This window comes from Mesoplodon bidens (assembly GCF_964165515.1).
Source record: "Mesoplodon bidens genome assembly, chromosome: 16".
Classification (NCBI taxonomy): Eukaryota; Metazoa; Chordata; class Mammalia; order Artiodactyla; family Ziphiidae; genus Mesoplodon; species Mesoplodon bidens.
In genome coordinates this window covers 68623521-68651289 of record NC_138173.1, presented here as the reverse complement: position 1 = coordinate 68651289, position 27769 = coordinate 68623521, and the positions used below count along the sequence as shown (strand labels likewise).

At 43.3% G+C, this 27769-nt stretch overlaps 1 protein-coding gene across 3 annotated transcripts in view; it reads left to right on the top strand.

Moving 5' to 3' along the window:
- Window positions 1–400: 400 nt before the first annotated feature.
- The window catches only part of ADCY8 (adenylate cyclase 8), a gene marked incomplete at its 5' end in the record, with an annotated part of 216621 nt that continues 189252 nt past the window's right edge, over window positions 401–27769 (top strand). For all 3 annotated transcript variants that reach the window (XM_081258526.1, XM_081258525.1, XM_081258524.1), the window contains one exon: window positions 401–1357. In XM_081258526.1, coding sequence (XP_081114652.1) covers window positions 401–1357 — 957 coding nt within the window. The remainder of the gene's footprint in view (window positions 1358–27769) is intronic.

Below are 27769 nucleotides of genomic sequence, written 5' to 3'. Positions count from 1 at the left end.
GAAGCACGGAGCCCAGGCGCCTGGGCGCCTCTTGGAGAGCAAAGGCAACGCCAAGACGCTGAGCCGAGACCCAGCCAGGAAGCCAGAGGCCGGGAAGGGGGCTGCGTGGCTCAGAGCGCCGCGGCTTCTGCGGACAAATAGCCCCCGCTGCCACGCACCCAAGCTGCGCGGGCTGGCGGGAGGGCGACGCGCGAGGACGCAGGGGTCTGCGGCGGTCTTCCAGACGCCCTTTGGCCCGGAGCGCACTATGACCTGACGTGCGGGGACCTCCTGCCCAGGGCGGCTGGGGAGAGAAGGGCTCGCCGCCAAGCTCCCACCAGGCCGCCTCTGGGTCTTTCGGGACCCCCTCCCGCCGCGGCCTCGCGCAGATTCTGCGCCTCCCTCCCAGCGGCCCGGCGCCATGGAGCTCTCCGATGTGCGCTGCCTTAGCGGCAGCGAGGAACTCTACACCATCCACCCGACGCCCCCGGCCGGCGACGGCGGGAGCGGCTCCCGGCCGCAGCGGCTGCTGTGGCAAACGGCGGTGCGGCACATCACCGAGCAGCGCTTCGTTCACGGGCAACGGGGCAGCGGCGGCGGGAGCGGAAGCTCCAGCAAAGCCTCGGACCCTGTAGGCGGCGGCCCCAACCACCACGCGTCGCAGCTGGCCGGCGACTCGGCGCTGCCCCTCTACGCGCTGGGCCTCGGGGAGAGAGCGCACAGCCCCGGCTGCACCAAAGTCTTCCCGGAACGCAGCGGCAGCGGCAGCGGCGGCGGCAGCGGGGGCGCGGGCGACCTGGGCTTCCTGCACCTCGACTGCGCCCCGAGCAACTCGGATTTCTTCCTCAAGGGGGGCTATAGCTACCGAGGGGTCATTTTCCCCACCCTGCGCAACTCCTTCAAGTCCCGGGATCTGGAGCGCCTCTACCAGCGCTATTTCCTGGGCCAGAGGCGCAAATCGGAGGTGGTGATGAACGTGCTGGACGTGCTGACAAAACTCACCCTCTTGGTTCTCCACTTGAGCCTGGCCTCGGCCCCCATGGACCCGCTCAAGGGCATCCTGCTGGGCTTCTTCACGGGCATAGAGGTGGTGATCTGCGCCTTGGTGGTGGTCAGGAAGGACACCACCTCGCACACCTACCTGCAGTACAGCGGCGTGGTCACCTGGGTGGCCATGACCACCCAGATCTTAGCAGCAGGTCTGGGCTATGGGCTCCTGGGAGACGGCATTGGCTACGTGCTCTTCACACTCTTCGCCACCTACAGCATGCTGCCGCTGCCGCTCACCTGGGCCATCCTGGCTGGCCTGGGCACGTCGTTACTGCAGGTGGTCCTCCAAGGGGTCATCCCCAGGCTGGCTGTCATTTCCATCAACCAGGTAACTCCTGCCTGCCTTGCTTGTCCCCTGACTCCCCGGGGTTCTTTAGAAATCGCTTTTCTAAGAGGCAGGTTTGCCTCTCTCCCTTTGAGTCCCCTCCCCCAGCCCGGCACAGTGCCTTGCAACTAGGAGGTGCTGGGTGTTCGTGGGATGCTATTGCTCTAGAGGAACTGGAACTAAATGATCTCTCAAGTTTCTATCATCTCTACCCTTCTACTCTGATTCTGTGAGTAATTCTCTGACATCAGCTAAGAAGTAGTCTTCTTTTTGCCCCTCACACATCCCCCAGGAGCTGCCGTCTCTGGAGCAAGAGACAGAAAGGGAGGGGGCACCCCGATTTAGAAGGCGACCCACTCCTTAGCAGCTTTACTCATGAGAGTTACAGCAGGTGTCCTAAGGGTCTCTGGGGTTCTGAGTTAGGTTTCTCTGTGTCTTTGCGCCACAAATCTTCAGTTCTCGAAGGAATCAACATTTGTCAAACGCATACTAATTGCTGGTGCTGGGTACCCTACTTAAGCTATCTCACTAAGTCCTTCAGACAAGCCTGTGACACTCTTTTTTTTTTCTTTATTGCCTTGGGGATCTAGGGTGCTGTCTTCTCTTGCTACAGGATCCAACCCCAATGCTTTGAATAAATCAACCTCAGGACTTTTGGGGCTGGTGGAGAGGGGGAGCAAGCATGTCATTGGCAAAGAATGCAAGTTTTGCTTAATCGAAAAGGGGCATTTTGATGTAGATGGTTTGAAATATTTAGGTGGAACCTGACTCTAGGTCGCTTTCTCCTTTCTCCCCTTTTCTTCCTATCTTTCCCCATTAAAAATGGATGTGTTTCTGTGAACAAAGTTCTCATTGTCTGTGAATGAGGAGTTAGATGATCACTCTATTGTTTAAGTTCATTGAAATCAATTGATAATTAATGGTCTGGCACTTTCTTGGCCAAATGTCTGGTAGGTAACAAGAGAGTGAATGGGGGTAACAAGAGAGTTTTATGGGAACTTTTCCATAAAAATGAGGGAAACGTATCAGCTGGAGTGTTTTCAAGTAAAAAGCTGATGAGAGGTGCTTGGACATCAGAGGCTCCTCTTGCAGTCTGGTTTGAATAGATGGTTCTTAGGATAAACAGGTACAACACCTATGAAAACTGCTCATGACTTTTAGGGCGCTGGTACCGTCAGAGTGCTTTACCCATCATTGACCTTCTGGACTCCTAGTTGATTTGGGATTCTCTCTCTTCTTGGATGGCTCTATATCCATTTGCTTAGGTTACTTATCTGGTTGACTGCTTTTACCGTGCTTTTTGAAGTCTCCCTGGGTAGAGCAAAGAGCATATAAAGTACATGGCTATGATCATCAGGCATGAAATGGGGGGATGAAAGCCTCTGTAAGTAAGGTCTGACCCGTTGAATTTTTCTTATTAAAAACAATAATGAGGGATTTCCCTGGTGGTGTAGTGGTTAAGAATCCGCCTACCAATGCAGGGGACACGAGTTCGATCCCTGGTCTGGGAAGATCCCACATGCCGCGGAGCAAATAAGCCCGTGCGCCACAACTACTGAGCCTATGCTCTAGACCCCGCGAGCCATAACTACTGAAGCCCACACACCTAGAGCCCGTGCTCCGCAACAAGAGAAGCCACCACAATGAGAAGCCCGGGCACGGCAACAAAGAGTAGCCCCCGCTCGCCGCAACTAGACAAAGCCCGCGCGCAGCAACGAAGACCCAATGCAGCCAAAAATAAATAAATAAAATAAATAAATTTATAAAAGAAAAAAAAGGATTACAAAAAAACATAATGTTTTCTCAGAATTATCATGAACCTTTAATACCCACATATGATAAAGTCTGAATTTGGGATTATATAAAATTATATTTCAACTGTGTTTCTAAATCTTGTTTACACGTGGATTTGAATCCGAGTGTCCTCTGAATCTCTCCCTTTCTTCCAATTTCTCTCCCTCTGTTTTGCATTTTCTTTATTATGTACCTAGACATCAGCTGACCTCTCCTTGCTTCTTTTCCCTTTTTTCCCTTTTTCTCATCTTTTCTGTCTCCTTCTCCTCCTTCCTTCCCCTTCTCTTCTCTCACTATGAGTCGTTTTCATAATATATCATAGCTATCTGACCATATGCAGAAAATTCCATTTGTCATAACCCACTGCTTCTCATGCAGTAGCCTTCCTTAGTACACATTACTAAAAGACTTTGTCAAGTAACTTTGGACTAGTATTTAGAATAACATCCTAAGTAGCAAGTTATGAATATTTTCAAAGTCCTAAGTATAGAGACACTTTTCTTGCCAAATGAATCCAGAAAGTAAATTTTGACTCCATATTTGTTTTATGCTCCACTCAAATACTACCAGATGGGAGAAGATTAAAAATAACCCTCAAATGTCTTCCTACTCCCACCCCATCATAAACAATCCTTTAGCGTGAAAACCAGGGTCCTGGTGTATGTATATCAAGCTCATTCAACTTTCTGTTTGGGTAGGAAATGTAGATGAACAATCTTTTCATAAGGTGTCACCTTTTGCCGGACTGTGAAGGAACAAGCAGAGCGCTTTCCTCTGATTTTAGGTGCTGAAGGAACCTTTGTGGCTTTGGCCACAAAAGGTTTTCCTTTGGCGCCCTCTAGAGGTTCAAGTGTCTTTCCTAGACCTTGTAGGTGGATAAAGTAGAGAATCGCTTTAAAAAAAAAAAAAAAAAAGAATCTGTGATTTTTTTTTTACCAGTATTGCTTGGTTTTCCCTGTTTGGTGATATACAACACATACTTAACACCTGCTAACGACCTCGTTTAGAAGCTGGAATAAAATCCTAACTCCTTACCATGGCCTACTGTACCTTCTGTGAGTTGGTGCTGCTTCTCTCGCTAATTATATGTCTGTCCCTTCTACTCCTCAGCCTCCAGATATACTCTATATTTTCCTGTCTTTCAAATATCCCAAGCTCTTTCCCACTTCTTAGGCTTTGTGACTGCTGCCTAGAACAATTTTTGCCAGGTCTTCACATGATGACGCATTCTCAATATTCCAGACTCAGTTCAAATGACACTCCCTAGCACATGACATGTCTTATTTTCTCCAGAACACATATACCATCTGAAATGATCTCACTGGTTTATATTTATTGTGTTTCTTCCCCCAGCCCCACACCCCCACAAGAATGTAAACACCGTGTAAGAGCAAAGACGTTGTCTATCGTGTTTATCCTTTTATCCTCAGCACCTAGAAAAATGCCAGGCACGTGGTAGGCACTTAATCACTGAATGAACAAGAGTACTCATTGCATAAGCAATATGAGAAAATAGCCAAGTCCCCTGACGTTGTGTTGGTGAAAGCTTTCTACACACATACACACACATGTAAATGTGTATAAAGCAGTCTTTTACATGTAAACACCTTTGGAGAAATCAAAGCACAATAATAATTCTTTACATCTATACAATATTTTACATGTAACCAGGAGCCTTTACATACATGATCACATCTAGTGAGAAAAAACTGATGGTATCATCCTTCACTTTTATTTCAGAGAAGAAATGACAGATTCTTAGAAACTTTAAAGGGACATCCCAAAGATGATGAGCCTGACAAGTGGTGAGGTCAGGATTCAAATCCAGCTCAATGCCAGTCATTCTTCAGAAACCTTTCAGAGGGTATCCTTCTAAAAAGATAAGCATTTGAAATGACTCAAGAGCGAGAGGTACCTGTTTCACTACTCAAGAGAGAAATACCCCATATAGCCCATGAATTAAGATTTAATGAATAAACCAAAGGGCAATCATAAGGGGAAGGTGATTGAATTACTGGGAATAGGCTCTTTGTAGCTAGCTCATCGTCTTGCTCAGTGGGATATAAATTTGTCAACTGAAGGCCATAAACACTGGCATATCTTCTTTCTCTACATTAATCTTGATTCCCATTAAGAGGATGGCTCATGTTTAACTTAACATTTTCAAGAAGCAGGAAGCTAGAATGAGGATACAGCTCGGCAGCTGTTTCACTTCACTGAAAATGCCATTTTCAAAAGGAACAAATGAGCTGATGATTGCCTTCTCTAACCCAAGCTTGAGAATTGGCCTCTCCTCTTTCCCTCTGGAAGAAAATTATACCTGTGGCTTGACAGGGTAACAACCAAGCTGCAGGTCTCTGCAGATACCCTATATGAAGAGAGACCTCCCTGTATTCATTTATCTATCACGTACCTTCCACTGTGGATACGAGGTAGAACCTTAAAAGGGCCAACCAGGAGGTCCCTTGCTATCAGCAAAGAAATGGTTTCTGTTTTCCCACTCAGCGAACAGTTAGACAAAAGTGAACTTCCCACCCAAAGAGGTTCTTGTCCAGGGCAGATGTGATCCCCATGTATTTTCTAGGTCTAAGTGGCACTGGAAATACTGAGGAACCCTCGGAAGGTTCAAAGCCCAATTCAAAGGATTCCTTTTCCTTTCCCCCTGAGAAAGTTCAGCTACAGGTAACACTAGGGCTGTAGGTATTCCTTCCTTGGGGAGCCTCACCCATTTCAAGTTAAATCAGCTTCATTATGGGATTCAAGCCACAGATAGTAGTGCCTTTGTCCAGATTCTCTCTATGACACAGAATTTTCCACCTCTTAAACAAATTGTTTCTCTTGCCAGTTCAATTTACCCATCTAAAAATTCATTACAAAATGACATTATGTGTATAAATAAAATATGAATGATAAGGTTGTATTTGGTAGGTTCTCTCACCAGGGAGATACATTCTAAGCTCTGTTGCTGTAGTTAACATTTGATTCTATTTTAACTGCTGGTGACAATAATACGAGCTACCTAACTTTTGAAATTAATCTCATTCTCATTCTTCAGCTCATTAGTGATAAGATGATGAAGATCATTTAGTTATTGGAAAACTGAGAGGCAGCAATATTTAACTACAAAGATTGCTGCATTATGCTTCCCTCTTGGGGATTCTAAAATGTCACAGCTAGTGGCTAATTAGCCCTCTGTACCTCTTGGCGATGCATATAAGCAGAAGTGTCAGAATGGAGGTGATTTCTCCAAAATAGCTCTATGAGCAAAGACAGCCAGGTATGCAAATCCAGGTGAGTTAGTGCTCAAGGTCATGCTGTCAGATTTGAATTTCTCAAGCAGCATTTTCTTCCTTGTCTTACACACATCCAGACGAAACAGAAAAGACTAGAGCCAGAAGAATGCTAATTAAATCATGATCATTAAACTTGACTAATAACGAGGGATTTTTAGCTTGCCATTTGGCCTTTAAAAAATCCTTTTGGGGAAAATGCATCATTTATACCAGGTAAGAGAGTGGTGTATGGTGTGAGCAGGTGGGGGTCAGGAGAGAAGTAGGCTTTGCATGTGCTTTAACATGCATTTCTGATCATTTAAATGAAGGGTTGACTTCACAGTAAAGTCCAAGTGAGTATAATGGAATTACCAACATCTCTCTCCCCATGTGTAAAATTTAAACATATGCGTGTATTATATGTCCTTTGTCTAAGTCTGCTAACTCAAATCAAATAAAAGGAATCTTATGACTATTTAATGTACAGCAAATGACATGTAATTTAAATCATCTCAATTTGGTATTTGATATCAAGGTAGATACTTCAGGAAACACAGATGTCCATTAAATGTGTGTAACCTGGGTCCTATTTAACACACCTCACTAGTTATGATGTACATTTTTTAAAACCACAAATACCTCCATTTCTGTACATTTTCCTTTGGCAAATTCATATAGGCTTTAAAAAAATAATTGCAACATCCCAGCCTGTCAGAAAATGACTTTCAAAAGCAGATTTGAGTGTCAACATTCCCAAGGGCTTCCTCTGAATGCCCAGAAATGGAAATATTATTCTCTCTTACTTGTGAAAAATACCGAGAGACTGTCCTTTATGGTTCTCTTTTCCTTCCTTCATTTCCTTTCCTTTTTTTTTTTTTTTTGTGATGGAGAGTAGGCTTTGCAAAGGATATTTTTAATGACATCTGAAATGACAAACTAAATCCCTTCAGCCCTGATCTGTAGACACCTTTGCCCTGGAGTTGCCAGTAGGCTTGGCGTCTGTGTGTTCAGAGGGAGTTGTAAAATGACATGTGGTGTGGCCTTTGCAAGACTGAATAATGAATTTGTTTTTCTTCCTACCAGTCACCTGACTGGTTTCAATGGGTCGGAGCATAATTAGGTTGGAACTGGGAAGACTGGGAGGACTTTATTTCTGGAGCAGCTGCTGCGGTGTCATGCTAAGTAGGACAAATGCATGAGTCACATTTACACCTTGATGACTGATGGCATTTTAAGAGCTCATCAAAAATAAGTGAAACCAAGCATTAAAAGGAAAGATTAAAAAAAAAACAAGTTGATCCCAACTTCAGTGCTGCTGGCAACGTATAATCAAAGGACACTACTACAGTCACACTGATGTGACACTTCCCTGTTGTCTAACTCTTTCTTAGGATGCTAATTTATTCATTTCACAAGTGTGTCTATTTGAGTTGATGCTACATGTGTTTGTTTTCAGAACATAGGAGACTTGCAACATTCATCTCAAACCTTTCCTCTCACCAACGAATGGCCACAATATTGATGCTCTGAGAGACCAGGAGGTCTAGAATATGCAGTTGGATGGCATATCAGTTCCCTAGGCATATTGCTTTGTAGCGTGTTCTTTGCTTTCTCTGGAATGCAAGGTACCAAAAGCAGAAGGTAGGCAAATTTCTGGGATATTTAGGTCTGACCCTCAGTTAGCAAGAGCATCAGCTCTGTAAATAATTTCTCCCCAGCATTTTCTTGGGGCTGGAGTAGAAGAACGTTAGTCTACCCAGCCAGATCATCTTCCCTGTGCTTTCCCAGGAAACATAATTGGATTTATATACGCAAATTAGATCATGTGAGTTTGTTTATGAAGGACTATTTTAAGAAGTCAGGTCACTTAAGCAGCACTTCGGAAGCCAGCTTTTCTCATTCCAAGATTTTTCACAGTCAGCTCTGCAGGGTACAGAAGAATGCAGGGTAGATTAATTAACCGTTGAGGTCCCAGACATTCCAAGGGAGGCCTGGCCATCTCCCAAGGGGAATAAAAGCCATTCTACCAGTGAATGCAACTATGTGACCACCTTCTCAACCAATGAACTGGGATTATAACTCAATGTGTTGTCAGATAAATGTGCATTTTCTTGTGTCTTTGATATCTCTGCATTGGACTCTGACTGGGCATGTTTGTGATTTAGTATTTGAATTTCATTCTTAGCTAGATCACGTCTTTTAATATGTGTAATACCTTGCACATTCATTAGTCACTGGGGTTTTCTTTCCCTTCCACCCCACTTCCTGACTTACATGCCTACCTCAGGTGTTATGAATTGCAAAATATCTTTGAAACACAAAATTCTCCTAAATCAGAAAATGATAAAAATGTACATGGTGAAGACGTGAGCTAAGTATGAAATTAAATCGTATTAATGTTTGGGGTTTTTTTAATGAGTAAATTTTTAAAACTGTCATCTTTATATAAAGAGCATACCAGTATAAAATGTACACATGAAACAAGAATTATTTTGTCTTATAAACTACATCCTTGTTTGTCTTATAAACTACATCCTTGTCCTGTGTCAGCTGGTTTTCCAGTTGACTGGAGTAAACCATTTCAGAATCTTTTCTACTTTTTTCTGTGTGATTATGTGCTGAATATACATGATTGCTTATAAAATAGAGATGACTAAGGATTAGGGAATGCATAGTCAAAATATATGTATTCCTTTAACTCAGAACATGGGAATAAGAAATGCAGCAAAACAGAACAGGACCAAAAAAAAAAAAAAAAAAAGAAAGAAAAAGAAAAGCCCTGCAAGGCCTAAGGATAGAAGAGATATGGTTGGTGTCCTCAAATATTTGGGGTACTGCCATGACAAAGAGAAACTTTATTTTATGTGTCCTCTAAGACAGAATAATGATCAAAGGGTGGTCGTTATACCATGAGAGATTTGGTTCACCTAAAGCTAAGGCTTTGTAACAGATAGACCTGCCCAGGGAGCTATTTTTTGAAGTGATGAGCTCCCTGGCATGGGGATTTTTCAAGGGAAAGCTGTGGAGAAATCCATCAGAGATGGCCTAAAGGAGAATTCCATACAGGGAGGTCTTTTCCTCAAGGTCCTTTGGAAACCACCAGTTGCATCTCTAAGCCCTCACAGCCACTTTGCAGGCAGGAAAAGAAAAAGAAGAGGACAAAGAGCAAAGGGCAAGAAGCCAAGATGCCTAAAAGGCATTTGCCCACTGAGTTGGCGGCCCTTTCAGGAGCTCCTCTGGGACCCCTGCCCAGTGACGTCTGCTTCTATTTTGGGGACCAGAATTCTGATCCAAGGTGCCTCCATCAGCAAGAAAGGATGGCAAAAATAGATTTGATTTTACTGCTTCTCAAAAAATCAGGATTGCATTAGGAAGAAGGGGAGAATGAGGGTTGAGTAGGAAAATTATTCAGCAAATACTTGTTGACTGACTGTTGGGTTCTGGATTCTGAGTCACGACGTGTACGCCACAGTCAAGGCTGTTGTTGTAATGAGGCTGGTACTTGAATGGATTTGGGGAGGCAGTTTGTGACTCTGATGCAGAGGTAGGAAAGTTTGTAGCAGACTCTCAGAACACGTCTGAAACAGCATTCAGTGAATATTTTACACAAATGCAGGTCTTGGGCTCTTTTTACTGCAGACCTCTAAAGCATGAAAAATCGAAGGTGCTGTGGATTTCTTTTAAGAGTTGCGTGAAAGGAAAGGTCAGACTTTAGAAAAAATTGTAAATGGGTGTGGATCTTCCTAGTGAAGAATGTAAAGGGACCCTGGGGAAGAGTCAGGAGGTCAGTTATGTAAGCATCACCTTATCACAGACTGAAGGCATCCCAAGCCTGGTGACCAGAAGACATGGCACAAGAGAGCATCTGACTCATGTTGAGAAGGTCGGGCTTGTCTGCAGCTCCAGGCTCTCCTCGTTGCTCTGTGTTCACAGTGACCCCAGCTAAAAACTGAGCAGCTGCCTTGGAGCTCCAGGCAGCCCATTTCCACACAAGGTGGGCAGACAAAGAGCCTAAGCAGGGCTCAATTCCCTCTCCTTGGTACATTGCTACACTCTGCATTTTCAACGATCAGAGCAACATCGTAACGTCATGTGCCTACCAGGCTGTGAGCCCCTTGAGGTGAAGGATTGCGCCTCCTCATCGTTGGGTTCTTAGCGCCTAGCATAGTACCCGGCACATGGGCAGCTCTAAATATCGTGCTCATAAATGAATGGAAGGAATGAATATTACATGACCCCCTCCTCCCCCTCCACCCCGCCAACACGCATGGTCAACCAGTCAGTGAAAAGCCAGTGAGAGAAAAGAAATCAGTTTCTGTGGTCAATACAGGCAAAAGCACACCAAATGTCATCCCAGGAAGTGCTTTGGGCAGAAAGCCCCAAGCTGAGTGTTTGCTAGACCTGTGTTAAGGAAGTTATCGTAGATAACATGAAGAAAAATTCAAATCATTATCCAGATCATTTCAGTCAAAAAAGATAGAAAAGGAAAAAGGAAGTTAAAAAGTCATGGACCTAAACTATCCACACTTATTTGTCCATTCCTGAAAATTTTAAGTGGTCCAGTCCATCCATGCAAAATAGAGTCCAAGTATTGGTGAGGGTCTCAGCCCCTCGTTGGCTTCCTTCTTGGTTCTTTAGAACCCTGGCTCTGAATCCCAGCACAGGCACCTCACTCAGGCTATCTTTGCTTTGTGGTATACTACCCCAAATCATTTCCTTGGCCTGACCTCTCAGTGGTACCCCCTTCTGGTCACCTGTGGATGTTCACCATCTGGCTTCATACAGGGGCAGTTGTGGGCAAGAGGTGCTCCCACCTTCCTACCTGCCTCCGGCACTCCTTGCCAGCCAAGCTGGTCTGCCTCACTCCGAAGAGGAGAACCAGTTGCCCTTGCTGAGCATAGTAACTGGACAATTGCTTAGTCTGCCATTTCCCACAGCTTAAAACCTACCACCTAAAGACCAGTTTGTACCCTAACTGGACCAGTTTATCTGTAGACTGCCTAAAGGCAAAAATAAAGCCTGATTTTCCATATTGGAACCCAGTGCAAGTAACTAAAACAGTCTTCATGACGTCCAAAAAGGTTATGAGTAAGTCGCCTGTTTTCAGTTCTGTGATGCATTATCCCCCTTAGTTCACTTTTCTGATGCTGATTAGTCAAGAAACAAAATCACAATCAATCAGAGCCAGCTTATTTTCTTCTAAGTTCAGCATCAAACATCCCCCATTACTTAAGTGAGTCTTCCTAGCCTACTGGTGATTGTCAGCTCGTTTGCGGGTGGGGTCATGGGGCCAGACAGTCAGTGCCCAATGAACAGAGGGCCCCCTTCCCTATTTATGAGAGAAATATAGCCTTTGTCTCTTACCAAGTGAATAATGACATCATGTGCAGCTCTTGGGGCCCTGCCCAAGCCATTTCAGCCAGAGACGAACTGTGAACTGTGCCAATGGACAGTGAGAGATATTTCTGAAACTATGTAAGTACATTTCCTTAGAAACATGGAAACCACAAATTGTCATCATGTTTTTGCCATGAATTTTTCCCAGTGACATTGGTCAAATGGCTTTGGCTTCTTCAGGCACAAGTATCTTGATACCTAAAAGGGTTTTGTGAGTAGGGGGGAAATGCAGAATTATGAAGTTTTTCCTAGTACCCAGACCTAGTTAGATATTCCTTCTTCTTTGACCACATTACCCCTACCTGCCTATCCATCCTGCCACAGGCCGTACTGCTGTTTGTCTCCACGTCTCTCTCGTTCACCAGCCAGGCTATGAGTTTCACAAAGGCAGGGGTTGTACCTGAGTCACGGGTGTGTCTCTACAACTGAGTCTAGTGCTGGTTACATACACTCTTCCTTCTCAAGTGCTTTCAGGGCTTGCCCTTCAACTCATCTCTTAAATGTTGAGGCTTCTTAAATTCCCATCCCGTATGTCTCCCCATCACCCTGGGCAATCACGTCCTCCTTTAGTTGACGACCATGCACCCATGTCCTACATCTGTATCACCAACCCTGTTCTGTCTGCTACACTGAAGCCCAGGGTATTTCGTGACCTGCTGGACACCTCGAGGCAACTCAGTCTCAACAAGTCAAAAATCAACTCCCAGTCTCCCAGCATCTACGTGAAATCCTGATGGTTTCACCTCCCATCGCTGGGGTCTGTCCAAATCTCTCCATCCTACTCATTTCATTCTAATGCAGCATGCCCTCCCCAGCGCTTTCTCAATTTTTTCATCCCTCGTGCTCCTCCAAGCCGTCCCCACCCCGCAAGGGTAAGCGTCTCTCAAAGCTAGTATTCTCACCACCTCACACCACTGGGTAAGTTCCACAGTGGAATTCCATAACCAGTTTTCCTGGGTACCTCATGCTGGCTTATGCCTGAATGTTTTTCTGGAACAATTCTTCTGGCTCCTTCCTTCCTTGTCTACCAGCTCAGGTGTCACCAGCTCCAGGAAAACTCCCCCGTGTCCCTTCTTCAAGACACATGCCAGCTTAGGAACAAATGGCCTGTGTGTAATTGTCTGTTTGTTTGAGAATCTGAACTCAGATTAGGTGTTTAATGGAGGAGGGGCAGGCAGATGTTACCAAATTTGAAAAAAAGACAAGCAGTTCTTCGAGCCAGATGTTTTCAGTGGGAGAGTGTGGGTATTGAGTAGTGCCCTGCCCCAGACCTACACATCTCACGGGAAGAGCATTGGTGTGTGGAGATCACAGTGCAGGATGTAGATTCAGACCACCTGGGCTAGATCTGCCATTTATTAATTTCAGGACACCCTCAAGGGCCTTAATCTTTCTGTACCTCACTTTCTTTAGCTGTAAAATGGGAAGAATAATAGCAAGCCGGAAGATCATTGAAGAGATGAAATAATACACACAATAGTATTTAGAGTATTTAGTTCCGGGCCTGGTACAAAGAATCACACAATACCTTTTATGTTTTATTATAACTTAATTTTCAAAACAGTCACCCTTTTTCCTGGAGTCCTCTGCCCTGAGTGGTCCTTTCCTGGGCTTCACTTGGCTAAACCCATGTGTTTTTGAGACCAATGCTCACAAAATTTAATGTGCTTTGGGATCACCTGGAGGTCTTGGTAAAATCTTTGGATTTAGGGGGAACCCAAGATTCTGCATTTCGAACAAGTGCCCGGGTGCTGGATGCTGCCAGCCTGCAAATGATAATTCAAGGAGAAAGGCTCTGGAATTCAGCACAGACCCCACCTTCTCTGCAGTGGGTTTTCTGATGCTTTACCAGGTGGGTTTAAGTCCCTTGACTCGCCTCATGCCCTTTACATCTCTCCATTATTCATTAACTTATTCTTTCATTCAGTCCTTCATGCATAAATATTTATGGAGTACCACTGCGTGCTGGGTGCAAACAGTAAGGATTCTGTGGTGAGGAAAAGAATCCAGAATCCTACTATTTTTTTAAATAAATTTATTTATTTATTTTTGGCTACTTTGGTTCTTTGTTGCTGTACGCGGCTTTCTCCAGTTGTGGAGAGCTGGGGCTACTCTTTGTTGCAGTACGCAGGCTTCTCATTGCGGTGGCTTCTCTTGTTGTGGAGCATGGGCTCTAGGCGCACGGGCTCAGTAGTTGTGGCTCGCGGGATCTAGAACACAGGCTCAGTAGTTGTGGCTCACGGGCTTAGTTGCCCTGCGGCATGTGGGACCTTCCCAGACCAGGGCTCGAACCCGTGTCCCCTGCACTGGCAGGCGGATTCTTAACCACTGCACCACCAGGGAAGCCCCAGAATCCTACTATTAAAGGGATTATAATCTAGAGTGAGAGACACCCATCAATCAAATAGTGACCTAAACACATGAAAAATTTCAAACTGAGTTAAGTGCTTTTAAGTCAGGTGACCTGGTTTAGAGCCAGGCAGTGACCAGGTTGAGGCTAGTAAGGCACCCAGGGTGCAAAGCATAAGAGGCAGTCACTCTCAGGTGCCAACTCTGCACTTGTACAACCCTGACAGGAAGTGCTTTCTTAAACTGTACACCCTAGGAACCCAGCTGGCCTTACCCTTGTCCTGGTCCTGGTTTCTATTTAAAAGAAAAAAACCTGACTTGAACTGAGAGGAGGAAAGTATTCTTAATTAAGACCTGGAGGAGGAATAGGGGTTGGTAGGTGAGACTGGAATTATAGTTTCCTTATTTGTTTCTATTAGTAAACCATATACACTTTGAGGACAGGTGCTGTCCTTTTGTCTATCCCTGGAATGGACATTGGCACATCATGGGGAAAACTTGTAGCAGAGGCTTCTTGAGTCAGTGCCTGGAGAATCATCTTAGCATCAGTATTTCTGCTTCCCTTTTTTTTTTTTTTTTTTTTTATTTTTATTTTTTTTTATTTTTATTTTTGGTGTGTGGTATGCGGGCCTCTCACTGTTGTGGCCTCTCCCGTTGCGGAGCACAGGCTCCGGATGCGCAGGCCCAGCGGCCATGGCTCACGGGCCCAGCCGCTCCGCGGCATATGGGATCCTCCCAGACCGGGGCACGAACCCGTATCCCCTGCATCGGCAGGCGGACTCTCAACCACTGCGCCACCAGGGAGGCCCTCTGCTTCCCTTTTTATAGCTGAGGATGCTAAGCTCAGAGTATTACATCATTTCTCTTTGGTCAGTCAGCTAATAAAGGATTTTAACCACATCTGTCTCATTTCAAAGCTGCCCCTCGATTTGATGGTTTTTAAGGCTATTTTATCTCAATTAACTCTGCTAGTTTCAGAGGCAATGAGTTAAAAGTAATAAAGGGAAAGAAAAATGAAATTTGTATTCCAAATTGTAGCAATGCGTATAACGATGTTAGCGTTCTATGGAGCCAGGGGGCTGGTACGTTGTATTGAAAGTAGCACCTAATAGTCATCAAAAGATTGACCCCGCACTTTACATCCAAGACTGTGCAACTTTGTACAGACCACTCCACCTGTCTTGGCCTTGAAATGAATTCCTCACAGCTCTAAAATTCTATCACTAGGAAATGACTTTTGAGATGGCTCCCTGCTCTATGGTTTGTATTCCTGTGAGTTACAGTGAATGTGTATGTGAAGATTTGTATGCTTTCCTGGTTTATTTCGCTCCCAAGATCAGATAATGACAACCCATATAGAAAACACAGCTGGTTGAGGTCTGTAACCTCTGAGAAGAAAGAGAAATATGAGTAAGGATATAGCAAATGCTGAGAGAATTACTTATTAGATGGTATTTAATATTTAATTTCTCCGAGTGGTTTAGTTACATTGACACCGTGAGTTGTAAAACTGTATGTGATTTTAGTCATTCGATTTGTTTCCAAGGGAATCGTAACTGAGATATTTAATTGACAGACAATTGTTTCCTTTGAATATTTAATTAGTGACTTTGTGGAACTTGTCAGAATTGCCTATCTAGCTTTTACAAAATGCGCATGTCAGCTGTGATCAACAAGCCATTTTATGCCAGTGTTACCCAGGAGTGATGGAGCTGGGCATCTGTGCAGCCTGAACACCTACAACTTGGAGTCTGGCTGCTGTGGTTTCCTATTCGTTGTCTGCAGACCCCACAGGAAACAGACCCCAGGACCTTGAGGAACTAACTTCATCCTGCTGTACGTTAGTCACATCATCTGTAACAAGATGAGGATGTAAGATACCTGCTGTCAAAACTTCACAGTTTGTAGATATGAAAGGACTTGATGAATATGAACAAGTGTTGAGCTGATAAACAGGAGTAACCAAGCACTGGATAGCAGCAGCAGCAGTAGTAGTAGTAGTAGTAATAGTAGTGGTATTTCTGTAACACAGAGGGGCCTGATGTGGTTGGTTACACATTGCCAGGCTGCCTAGCTCTGAGATGGGGCTGGAACTGGCCAAACACAGGACAGCAGTCCACAGGCTGAGTGCCTGGTTGCTTATATGTAGAATCTTTTTAAAAAAGTGATACAGGGGCTTCCCTGGAGGTCCAGTGGTTAAGATTCCATGCTTCCACTGCAGGGGACATGGGTTCAATCCCTGGTTGGGGAACTAAGATCCCACATGTCTCTGAGGTGCAGCCAAAAAGAAAAAGAAAAAGCAAAATAAAATGATACAAATGAACTTATTTACAAAACAGAAACAGACTCACAGACTTAGAAAACAAATTTATGGTTACCAAGGGGAAAGGTGGGGGGAGAGGAATAAATTGGGAGTTTGGGATTGACATATACACACTACTATATTTAATCAACAAGGACCTACTGTAGAGCACAGGGAACTCTGCTCAATATTCTGTAGTAACCTATATGGGAAAAGAATCTGAAAAAGAATAGATATGTGTATATGTGTAACTGAATCACTTTGCTGTACACCTGAAACTAACATAACATTGTAAATCAACTATAGTCCAATATAAAATGAAAATTAAAACAAAAACAGTGGGTGAAATGGCAATTCTACCCTGGCCATTTCCAGCAATAATAGTCATTTCCCACTAGAAGCAAAAACTGCACCTCAGGATGAGAGGATGTCCACTCAGTTTCAAGCTACACATTACTTAAGTGTTTCTTTCATGTACAAAAATATCAGTCATCAGGAATCAGCCCTTTGCCATGTACTTAGAACATTCTTGCAGGGAAGCAAAACCATTTTTTCACTTAAATGCTGTTATGTCTCCACACAGATTACCACACTGAAGTTTTTCCTCATGAATAGTCCTTCCTAATTTTGTGGAAGGTGGAAACAAATTTTCACTTGATATCCTGCCCCGAATACCTTGGTTTGAGGTAATTTGGGTGTAAAAAGGCTGAAAAGATCATTTTTAAATCTAGTTAATAAACTTCATTTTTTTCCATCCCATCTCAGGCACGTGCACATAATTCAAACTGCGAACCTATCCCAATACTAAACAACGATTAAAGGGCAGCAAAATGAATCCATTGTCAATAAAATTAGCTGGGAAACTCATAGTGGGGTAAATATCAACTTCCCACCAACAAAGAGAATAAACAGAAGAGGATTTAGAAGAGCAGCAATGTTTTTTTCAAACTAGACTAAGCCCTCAAATATAAAACTAATGAAAATGACACTGCAGGGTGGTGAGAGTGGAGGGAGACCCGCTCCGCCTCTCTTTGTGCTGCATTACCATTCATCCTCTCTTACCGCTTTGCAGTTCTTCTGCCCAACCGGCCGAGCCACCTCCAAGGTTCCACTGAACACTGTTTGAGAACCACTTCTTTAAAAGACCCCCCCAACCCCTTCCAGACACCTGAGGAGGAATTTTATTGGGCTTGCTTTGCTACCACCTATTCCCTGTTGTCTTACTGGTTTACAATCTTCTAACAGCAGTGTAGACACCTGATAGCACCTAGGCTCTGGGATCAGTCAGTGGAACAATTTCTGATTTCCAGGATGCTCCATGTACAACACATTCTTTGTACCGAAGTGCTTTCTTCAAATACTCCAAAATGCTGTCCTTTCCCTATCACGTACAGTAAAATTCGTGTGACAGCCTGATTCTCCAGTAAGTTATAAGGTCCCTAAGAGCAGAGACTATGTCATATATGTTGAATCAATGAACAAATAAACCATAAAAAATAAATAAATACAAGACCCCCTTCCAAATCTTTGGGCTTTGAGACCTTAACTTAGATGCTCCAAAGGGAGAACCAGGTAGAAGAGCTGAGCACACTCACATCTGGCAACGCCTCGCTGGAGTGTGTGTTGTGTGGTTCACATACATCCTGTCCGCTCGGAATGGTGTATCTGTGCAGTAGAATTGCAACCGTCATTTCAAAATGGAGGAATTGAAGATCAGAGATGAATTTGGCTGCAGTCTTTCCAATGGGGTGTAGCCGAGTGAGGGTTTAAACTCAAGTCTGTTTGGTACCAAACATCCATGTGTTCTTGCTGCCTCCCCGCCATGCCCCTGCACATGCCAGACCGACAGTTAAGTAAATGTATATTCTCAGTTAATAATGCATGTTCCTTTCATTTATCAACTGTCTACAATATGCTGAACTTGAGGAAGGCAAACTCAAATAAATATTCCCTGCCCTCAAGGCATTTATATTACCAGAGGCAAGAAAGAAAATTTATCCATCGATGCCTGGGCCGCCTCCTATCAAGGCTCTACAGAAAGCTGCAGTGGGTTTCATGCCGTGATGCTCTAAAGACCTGAGAAACAGTCTGCTCCTTTACCTGGCTTTCTGTGTGTGCTGCCCATGCTCAGAGTAGAATTAACATTGAGAGAAGAAACTGAGACTGAGAAAAGTCTAAAGTTCCGATGACTTCCTGGTTCCCCAGCCTTCTTCAAAAGCAGATTAATGGATACACCAGAAGGAAAAGGGGAAAGAATCGTTACATAATTTATTAAAATATGCACACCAAGCCCTTATTTTAACCCACATACCTACTAGCAAAAATAAATCTCTTTCTTTCCTGCCTATGTTTTGAGAGTAATCTAGACCTAGTTGCCCACAGGATTCTGAGTTACCCTAAATTGCTTCATATGCGTTAAAACGTTAAGTCATTTGAGGACATGCCTGTTTACCTGGGGCAAGTTTCTGCGCACAGACTGTGCTTCAGACACTGCTGGGTGGCTGCCAACATGCACTGTTCTTTCTTTCTTGCATATAGAACCAGCCTTGGGGAGGTAATGTGACCAGACGTGTGTGTGTGTGTGTGTGTGTGTGTGTGTGTGTATCTAAGGGGTGTGTGTGTGTGAGTTTATACATATATATATATATATATATATATATATATATATATATATATATATATCAGGTGTGTGTGTGAGTGTGTGTGTGTGCCTGTGTGCCTTCTTTGTAGCTTGGGGTAGCCAATAGGTATAAGTGGTACTCATCACTGGAAGGTTTTGGAAAGCTTTGAAAAGATGCCTGATTCTTCTGGGAAGTCTGCTTTTTTTACACCCACCCCGCTTTAGTCATCTTTCTGCCTGGTAAGCAGATGTAATGGCACCTCCACCAGCCACCTCGGGCCATGAAAAGACGTTGAGGATGGAAGCCACACAGTGGGATGGTGGATCACAAAGAAATAAGAATTCTAATAAGAAGGAAGGAAGGAAAGAAAATGATAATTATGTGAGGTGATGGATATGTAAATTAGCTTGATTATGGTGATCAATTTCACAATGCATATGTATATCAAAATATCAAGTTGTAAATCTTAAATATATGCAGTTTTTATTTGTCAATTATACCTCCATAAAGCTGAAAAAAAACTTAAAAAGGAAATAAGAATTTTCGGACACATAATACTATTGAGGTCACCGTACCAGCCCTGGACCGCTCGTCCCTAGAAATTTTTTTATAACACAAATTGGACTCCAAATTTGTTTAATCCACTATTATTTTACTTCTTCATTACCAACATCCAAATGAAAGTTCTAATCAATACTGGCTGCAAAATATATTCATGGTGTATTGACCGATAAATAAACATTGACTACTTCTTGAGATAACATTGCAACTCTTCTCTTGATGAGCTGATCATCTAAGACAAACAGAGCCGTTTTCATTTTGTGATTTTTTTTTTTTTTGCTCTATACTTGAGGTTTGGGGAACATAAAGAAAGACCCAGATCAGATGTTGTGTCATCTGCTATATTATTTATAACCCTAGAATAAATGCCAGGCAATAATTATGGCTGGAGAAGACTTGTAGGACTATGACCCATGGGAAGAAACTGATGCCTTCCTATTTATAACTCTTTGAAATTGTGCTGGGCTTTGTGAGATTAAAAGACATCCCTGGAGGTGTTTAGCAGAAGCCAGATGCCCATGGTCAGGGATTTGGGGCAAAAGGCAAAGGGTTGAACTAAATGATTTTTAAGATCCCTTCTAATTCGAAGCTTATGACTCTGTGACTCTTGGTGTTATAAATAATTGGTTACATTTAGAATAATTGGACTCTAAAAAGAAGTCCAAAAAACCTCCTAAATCTCATAGAGGAAAGGGGGACGTTTACATCCTGCAGTTTCCCTAACTTTGTCCTCTACCTGGATCTTGATCTCAGTGAATCCAGGGTTCTCTGGTCCATCCTTGCAGTTGCCCAAACCAGAAAGCCCAAGGCATGCCTGTCACTTCCCCATCTCTCAGTCCCCATGGCCCATCTATTGCAAGTTCCTGACAAGTTTCCCTCCTGAATATGCTCACATCCATCCACTTTATCTCCGCCCCTTTCACTTCAGTGCAGGAGACCCTGTTCCTCATCTGAATCACAGTCACCGCCCTACACCCAACTTAGATCCTTTCCGATCTCCTGTCCACAGTGTCACCAGGGTGTTTTTCTTATGGAGATGATTGCTTAGAATCCTTCAGTGAATGTCAGTAGCTTCCCATTGCTCTTAAGGCAAAGGCAGAACTCCCTCTTGAGACCCACGTTTTAGATCTGGCCTCTGTCTTCCTCAGGTAATTCCATTTTTCATCTCATTCTCACTCCTGAAGTCACGATGACTTTGGTTCAGTTCCTTGAAAGACCCATGTCTCTTTTTGCCTCTGAGCTGTCTGAGTTTCTGTTCCTCCTTTTCCTGAGAAGCTCTTCCCTCATTCTCCGCACAAGGAGCCTTTATCAGGGAGGTTTCCTCTGCCCTTTCTTAGGTCACAACTTAATCACATTTTACATGCCCCCGTACTTTTCTTAGATAACACATACCATTGTGCATGTGTGTGTGTGTGTGTGTGTGAGAGAGAGCCAGTATTTGTTCCATGTCTGTTTTTCCACCAGAGAGTAGATATGATGTAATAGGGAATGGGTAAGATTTGCTTGCATACCTGAATACTCTCAGCTTCCCATGTTTGATAAATATTTATATAAGAATGAATAAATGAATGGGAATACCCAGGGCTGATGTTCAGGGCCAGATGGTAGTTCTGGCTTCTCTAGAGAATGTATTACAATAGATTTTAAAGTCAAAGAAGGTGAAATAATTGTGGGTTAGACCAGGGTTCAGATTAGTTCTTCTTGTGGGCTTCTGGTCTCTTTCTTTCTGGTTCAAGTCCTGGGTAAGGCTAAAAATTGCAGATAAAATATTTTTGGTACCAGGAGATGAATAGGAATCATACCAAGGGAAGAGGACCTAATGAATTTGCCAAATTGTTACTCCAGTAATCCTACACAAAATCATCATGCAAGGGTGATGCTTTTCTTTTAATAGTCCATGTTCTGGTAAAAAATACTCATGGCCTCCACAGTCTTTAAACAGATAGTATCATTAAAGAGGCAAACACCAATTTTGCTAAACATAATTATTCTTATCTTATTGCTTATTTATTATGATGGATCTCAATAATGTTGAGTTATCAAATAAACATATAAGATCTGTTGACCTCATGAAGAGGAAGTTGACACAAATACTGGATTGGATGGCTAATTAGCTAGATAGATAGATAGATAAATAGGTAGGTAGATGAAAGGAAAACATACATACTACTGGGGTTGATTTTTGAGTAATACAGGCATTTATTTGTCCTCCCAACTTTGGGAATGAGTCTGGGAAGAGTAATGAATATTATAAGAAAATAGGATATAGATTACTACACTTAATCTGTACATTTTCCACTAAATATTTATACCAATTCTGCTGGAATATCCCAATGACAGAGAATTCACTCCATCCCAAGAAGCTCTTTGCATTGTGTGACAACCTACTTGTAGAAAATACTGTTTGTTGTTGACATGGTATAGGCAGCTGCCATATTTTTTGTGTTGCAAAGAGCCAGGACCACCTAAGATATCTCAGATCATTATTTTCATTAATCCCAACATTACCTTTATCTCCATCACCACCATCATTGTTCCTTTTCTCCTCCCTTTTCATCATCTCCACAAGAGTCCCTGACATTTCTGTCATATTTTGAGCCAGAAGACATTGTCATTAATTCTGACTGGGGACACAGGAAAATTTCACCATGGTCGCAGGTGAACTGGGAATTCAACGGTAAGATTTAGAGATACCAACAATATGGCATGGTTATAAGGCGAGACCTCCACTGCTAGAAGATGAGATGCCCATATCCACGTCCTCCGCTACATTCTAGTTTTCAGGAAATGTACACTTCTGTATTTCCTCTCAAACAGAAGAAGGTGTTTTGGCAAAATGAGTGAGAAGCGATGCTCTGGGGCTAGAGTGCTTGGGTTTGAATCCTGACACCACCACTCAACAGCTTGTGACCTGGCAAGTTATTTAATCTCTTTAAGCCTCAGTTCCCTCATCTGTAAAATGGGGATAGTTATAGTATGTATCTTACAAGGGAGGTGTGCGCATTAACAGAGGTGATGTGGGTAAAGTCTTGGGACGGTGCTCAGGCCAAATGTGTTACCTGTTATTACGCGGTTTGCAGTGAAAGCCTAGTGAAGGCAGAGACCTTGATTCTTAATTCACCATCATATCTCCAGCCTCTAGAACAGTGCCTAGCACATAACTGATGCTCTGTAAGTAATTATTGAATGAATGAACAGAGAAGCTGGGTAGAGTGACATGGCCAAAATGAAACAGTTGGCAGAAGGTTTAGGCCAAAGCACTAGTGAATAGCCTGGTTAATGAAAATGTATGCCTCTGATATTTTTAACTGTTATTTCCAAACCATTTGATGGAAGGCTGAAAGAATATATTTAATACAAACATCACTTTCCAAGATGGTGTGTTTTACCAAAAGGAAAAAAAAGAAGAACTGCCTCTCTTCCTTTGAGTGTTCTCTGTGACCTTTAAAAAATAATAATAGCTAAAGGATTCAGTACTGGAACTCTGTTGAGTCACTATTTTGATTAAATATTGAAGGAGAACATGTATTTCAAAGCCCACTTCTCTCCCATGAACGAACTACCCCAAACGACCCACTCACTCAGAGCACTCAGCTCACTCAGAGCACAAAAAAGTACTTGGCATTTGTCATACAATTTATATTTTAAAGTTTTCTGATATTTAATGTACCAGATGGTATAATATCTTGGTTATAGAGGGCAAGTTACTAGTCCTGCTGCTTATCAGGCTTGGAAACTTGGGCTTGAAAGGTTTCTTAATATCCAGACACTGGGCAGGCTACCATCCTGGGCTGTTCATCTCCTAGTGGGATTTTTTTTTTTCTCTGACTTGGCGTACTTCTCTGTCACCATTTCTAAAATTCTGATGGACAGAGGAAATTAACTGCTAATAGGCTGTGATTGTTAATTGGCTCCGATGCCTCCTCCCAGTGGACAGTGAGGTCAGAATTGCTGGGGGTCAAAAGTGAGAGCAGTGTCCTCCGACAGTGCCTCCAGAGATTTCCAGGAGATGGTGTGTCTCTTCTAGCACCTGCTGCTTCCTGGTTTCCCATCCCAGACCCTAAAGAGCAATTATGCATACATATGTCCTGTACTTCAATTCAAAAGCCAAGGCGGGGACTCCCCTGGTGGTGCAGTGGTTGGGAGTCCTCCTGCCAATGCAGGGGACACAGGTTCAAGCCCTGGTCCGGGAGGATCCCACATGCCGCGGAGCAACTAAGCCCGTGCGCCACAGCTACTGAGCCTGCGCTCTAGACCTGCGAACCACAACTACTGAAGCTTGAAAGCCACAACTACTGAGCCCACGTGCCACAACTACTGAAGCCTGCGCACCTAGAGCCCATGCTCCACAACAACAGAAGCCACTGCAGTGAGAAGCCCGTGCACCACAACGAAGAGTGACCCCCTCTCTCTGCAACTAGAGAAAGCCCATGCACAGCAATGAAGACCCAACACAGCCAAAAATAAATAAATTAAAAATTTATTTTAAAAAAAAAAGCCAAGGTGATTGTCTACAGAAGGACTTGGAGTGGGAGCAAGGAATTCCAGTCTGAATTCTTCCAATCATCTAGCTTGGATTTCTACTGCACTTTATAGTCACGGACATTCCAAGTGTGAGGGGATGCTCAGGACACCAAAGGTCCCTTCCAATCGAAGGAGGAGTCCTTTCTCCAATGTCCTGGATGGGTCGGGAGAATGACTCAGAGCTGAAGAAACTTTAGGAGAGCTCAGGAGGCCATTTTGTATTCTGTAGGTTCCAGCAGATGGACCAGTGGCTTTTCAGAGGATAACTCCTGGACCGAATGTGTCATCAACGCAGCCCCTCCTCTGCTGCAAACCTAGCATGACTCCCTGTTTCATGCTGGTCAAGCCGGTGTCCCTCAAGTGGTCCACACCACCCACTCTGACCCTCCACCTTCTGCCCTGGGTCCTACTACTCTCCCCCTTGCTCACTCTGCTCCAGCCTCAACTCTCTCCTAGAAATTCTTTGAGTATGCCCTCCTGACCTTACCACTGGCTCTTCCCTCTGCCTGGGATGTCCTTTGCCCAGAGATCCCCATGATTCGCTCACCCTCCTCTTTCAAGTTTTGGCAGGAAAGCCACCTTCTTGGTGAGAGCATCTACCCTGATGCCCTCATTTAAATTTGTAAAACTCTCTCCCACATGGCATCCCCACCCTCACCCCATATTCCTCTCCTTTTTACGATGCTCTATTTTAAAAACACATTTTTTGTACCTTCTACCTCTCCAGATAATTTACTTAATTGTATTATTTACCTCTGCCAGCAAGGCAGGCATACAGATTTTTTTTAAATGTCCATCTTTCACTAATGTATCCCCAAAGTCTAAAACTGTGCCTGGCACGTAGTAGGCCCTCAGGAAATATTTGTTGAACGATGAAGGAAGGAATGGATTTCCATTATTAACTGTGTCTTCTTGTTTGCTCTTGTTCTCAGATGGACACAGGCTTCTTAATCTAGGTGTTAGGATTAAAAGCAAAGTCTTCAGGAAAGAGGCTGGACACTTGAAACCTGCAGACTTGGATCTGCATTTCAGGCCCAGTCCCCACTACCTTGCCAGGTACACGGACAAGGGTTTTCACCTCTCTGAGCCTCATGTCTCTCATCGAAAAGTAGGTGTCTTAACCCCCATGCTGACCTATTGTGGTAAAAGAAAAAATATTTTTTTATAAAGCACCTCACACCTCGGAGATCCTTAATAAATTTAACTATTATTTTTATAACGGTGACAGCTGGATAAAGCTATATGTTATGAATTATTTAAAGATCAAATAACCAAAATTATTATTAGAAGGCAATAGGCATATATGAAATGAGTTTTTAAAGTCTCTGTAAAATGGATTAGCTTATATCTTGTCTGTCATCCTCTATTTTTTGCCTTTTGCATTTATCAAGGCAATTGCTATGAATGTTTGTTGATAATGGAATATATACTCCACATTATTCCTTTGGATATCTGCATGGTTTGCTTACCTTTTGGGTGGGGGTAGTGTGTTCTGCTCCAATACAACTTAATCAGAGAAATCTTTATTTTTCTCCATAGCGCTTTTTACCGATGCATAGGAAATGCTATGATTTTGCATTCCTTTGTTTATTGTCTGTGCCCCATAGGTTGAGGAAGGGATTTGGTCTATTTTGTTGACTGACATATCCCCAGATCCTAGAGCTGTGCCTACACTTACTGAATTGAAGACACTACTCTTTATTAAGCAATTTCCCAGGAATATAGCTCGAAGATTTATATAATTGGCCTGTGCCACACATAGGATGACCATACGTCATAGTGTGCCCAGGACACTCCAGATTTGTGGCTACCCCCTTTCACTCTCAAAAATATCCCAGTTTGCAAAATAAATGATGTTGTCCTGATAGCTATGGCATCCAAAAGAATTAAGCACGACAATAATCCTTGATTAAAAGAGCACATAGTCTAGATGAGAAAAGGAAAGAAATTACTATTGATACTAACAACTGACATGTAGTGACTGGTCATCATGTGCCAAGGGATCCACGTAATCACCTCTCTCAATCACAACAACCTATGAAGTACGTACAGTTATTATCCCCATTTAACACATGAGGATGCCTGAAGCTTAGAGAGATTAAGTAAAAGTCCCATCTCCCCACAGTTAGTAAAAGGCAGAGCTGGGATTCAAATCCCAGAAGCACATCTTTGCACTACTTGGCTAGAGTAGCAGACACCATGGTGGGGCTTGTCCATTCATGAGCTCTTTTTCTCTTGAGGCAATCCTGGAAAGTTAATTGTCCCACTTTTTAAAGTTGGCAAAATAGGCTTAGTTGTGTTCAGTGGCAGAATTAAGAGCCAGACATAGGATAAGCATATTTATGAGAAATAATTGCGAACAGGTTGGTGTTAGGTATGAATCACCATGGGCTGAAGGCATTTGATATTCCTGGCTTCCATTGTACTTTGACTACGTAATGTGTCACAAGGTATATAACTCAGCCTTATAGACCAAAACACTTGGCACTCACTCATAACCACCATGGACTTAAATGTCAGAAGAACGTTTTATTTGATTCAAACATTAAATAAGTAAACTTGAAAAAGTAAGGGTAAGCTAAACCCTTGGTAACACATTAGCCAATGTGTATTCCCTACTACAGAGGTTGACCCATGTTTGTCCTTCAATAGATTGCCATTTTTCAACTGCTCTATTCTCTATACTCATCTGAGAAAAGAAATGCTGGGAGACTGCTTTATCCCCCCACCCTGTAAGAATTGTATAGTTGAGAAGCTAAAAAGTTATTCCCTGTAAAGTTACCTTCTCTATGCATTGGACTCCTCAACTTGGACGTAATAAACTATTTTTTTCATCTCTCCAAGTCTATGTGATACTCCTTTGTAACAATAAACACACTTTTTCTGTAAAGTAAAGCAGACGATAATTTGACCTTTGGAGGAGTCAAGATCAAGGTTTAGGTGACTTGAGAAAATACTCCAATTTTTGGTGCATACTGTACTTTATCAGAACGGCAGATACATTTTAAGACAAAACAGGCTCTTAGTGAGGTGCTATTTTTAGCTCAGTAACTAATGATGAATCAAAATGTTTCTTCAAACCCAATTACCCAATAAAAATTTCCGTAGTAACCAGCACATTACACAACACATCCTTCATGCTCACACCAAAAACTTCCTTAGGAACTGCTGCTATACCACCTCCTTGACTCCGCCATCTGCTGTGTAGCGGGAAGAAGGAGGAGATGATGGGGGAAGCTGGCGAGGAAAAGGTAGCTCTGATCTGTGCAAATCGTAGGGAAGAGGGAGTCTCGGGGCAGAGGTGTACTGGATAGAAGAACCATCTTCTGTGGAACTCTATACTGGTTTTCACCGTGATCTAGAAGTGGCTCAACCCAAGAGCGCCAGGCTGAAGCAAGATTAGAGCTTCAACAAGAAGCCCTCTCCCCTTTCCCTCCCCCTACCCCACATACTGTAGGGTCACCCTCCCTGCTTTTCCTCTGCCTGGAGTAATTGCTGCCTGCCTCTTTTATTGGCCAACTCTTCCTTATTCTTCAGGTTTCATTTAAATATTCCATCCCCAGAGAGGTTTTCCCTGAACTACTTGATCTAAGTT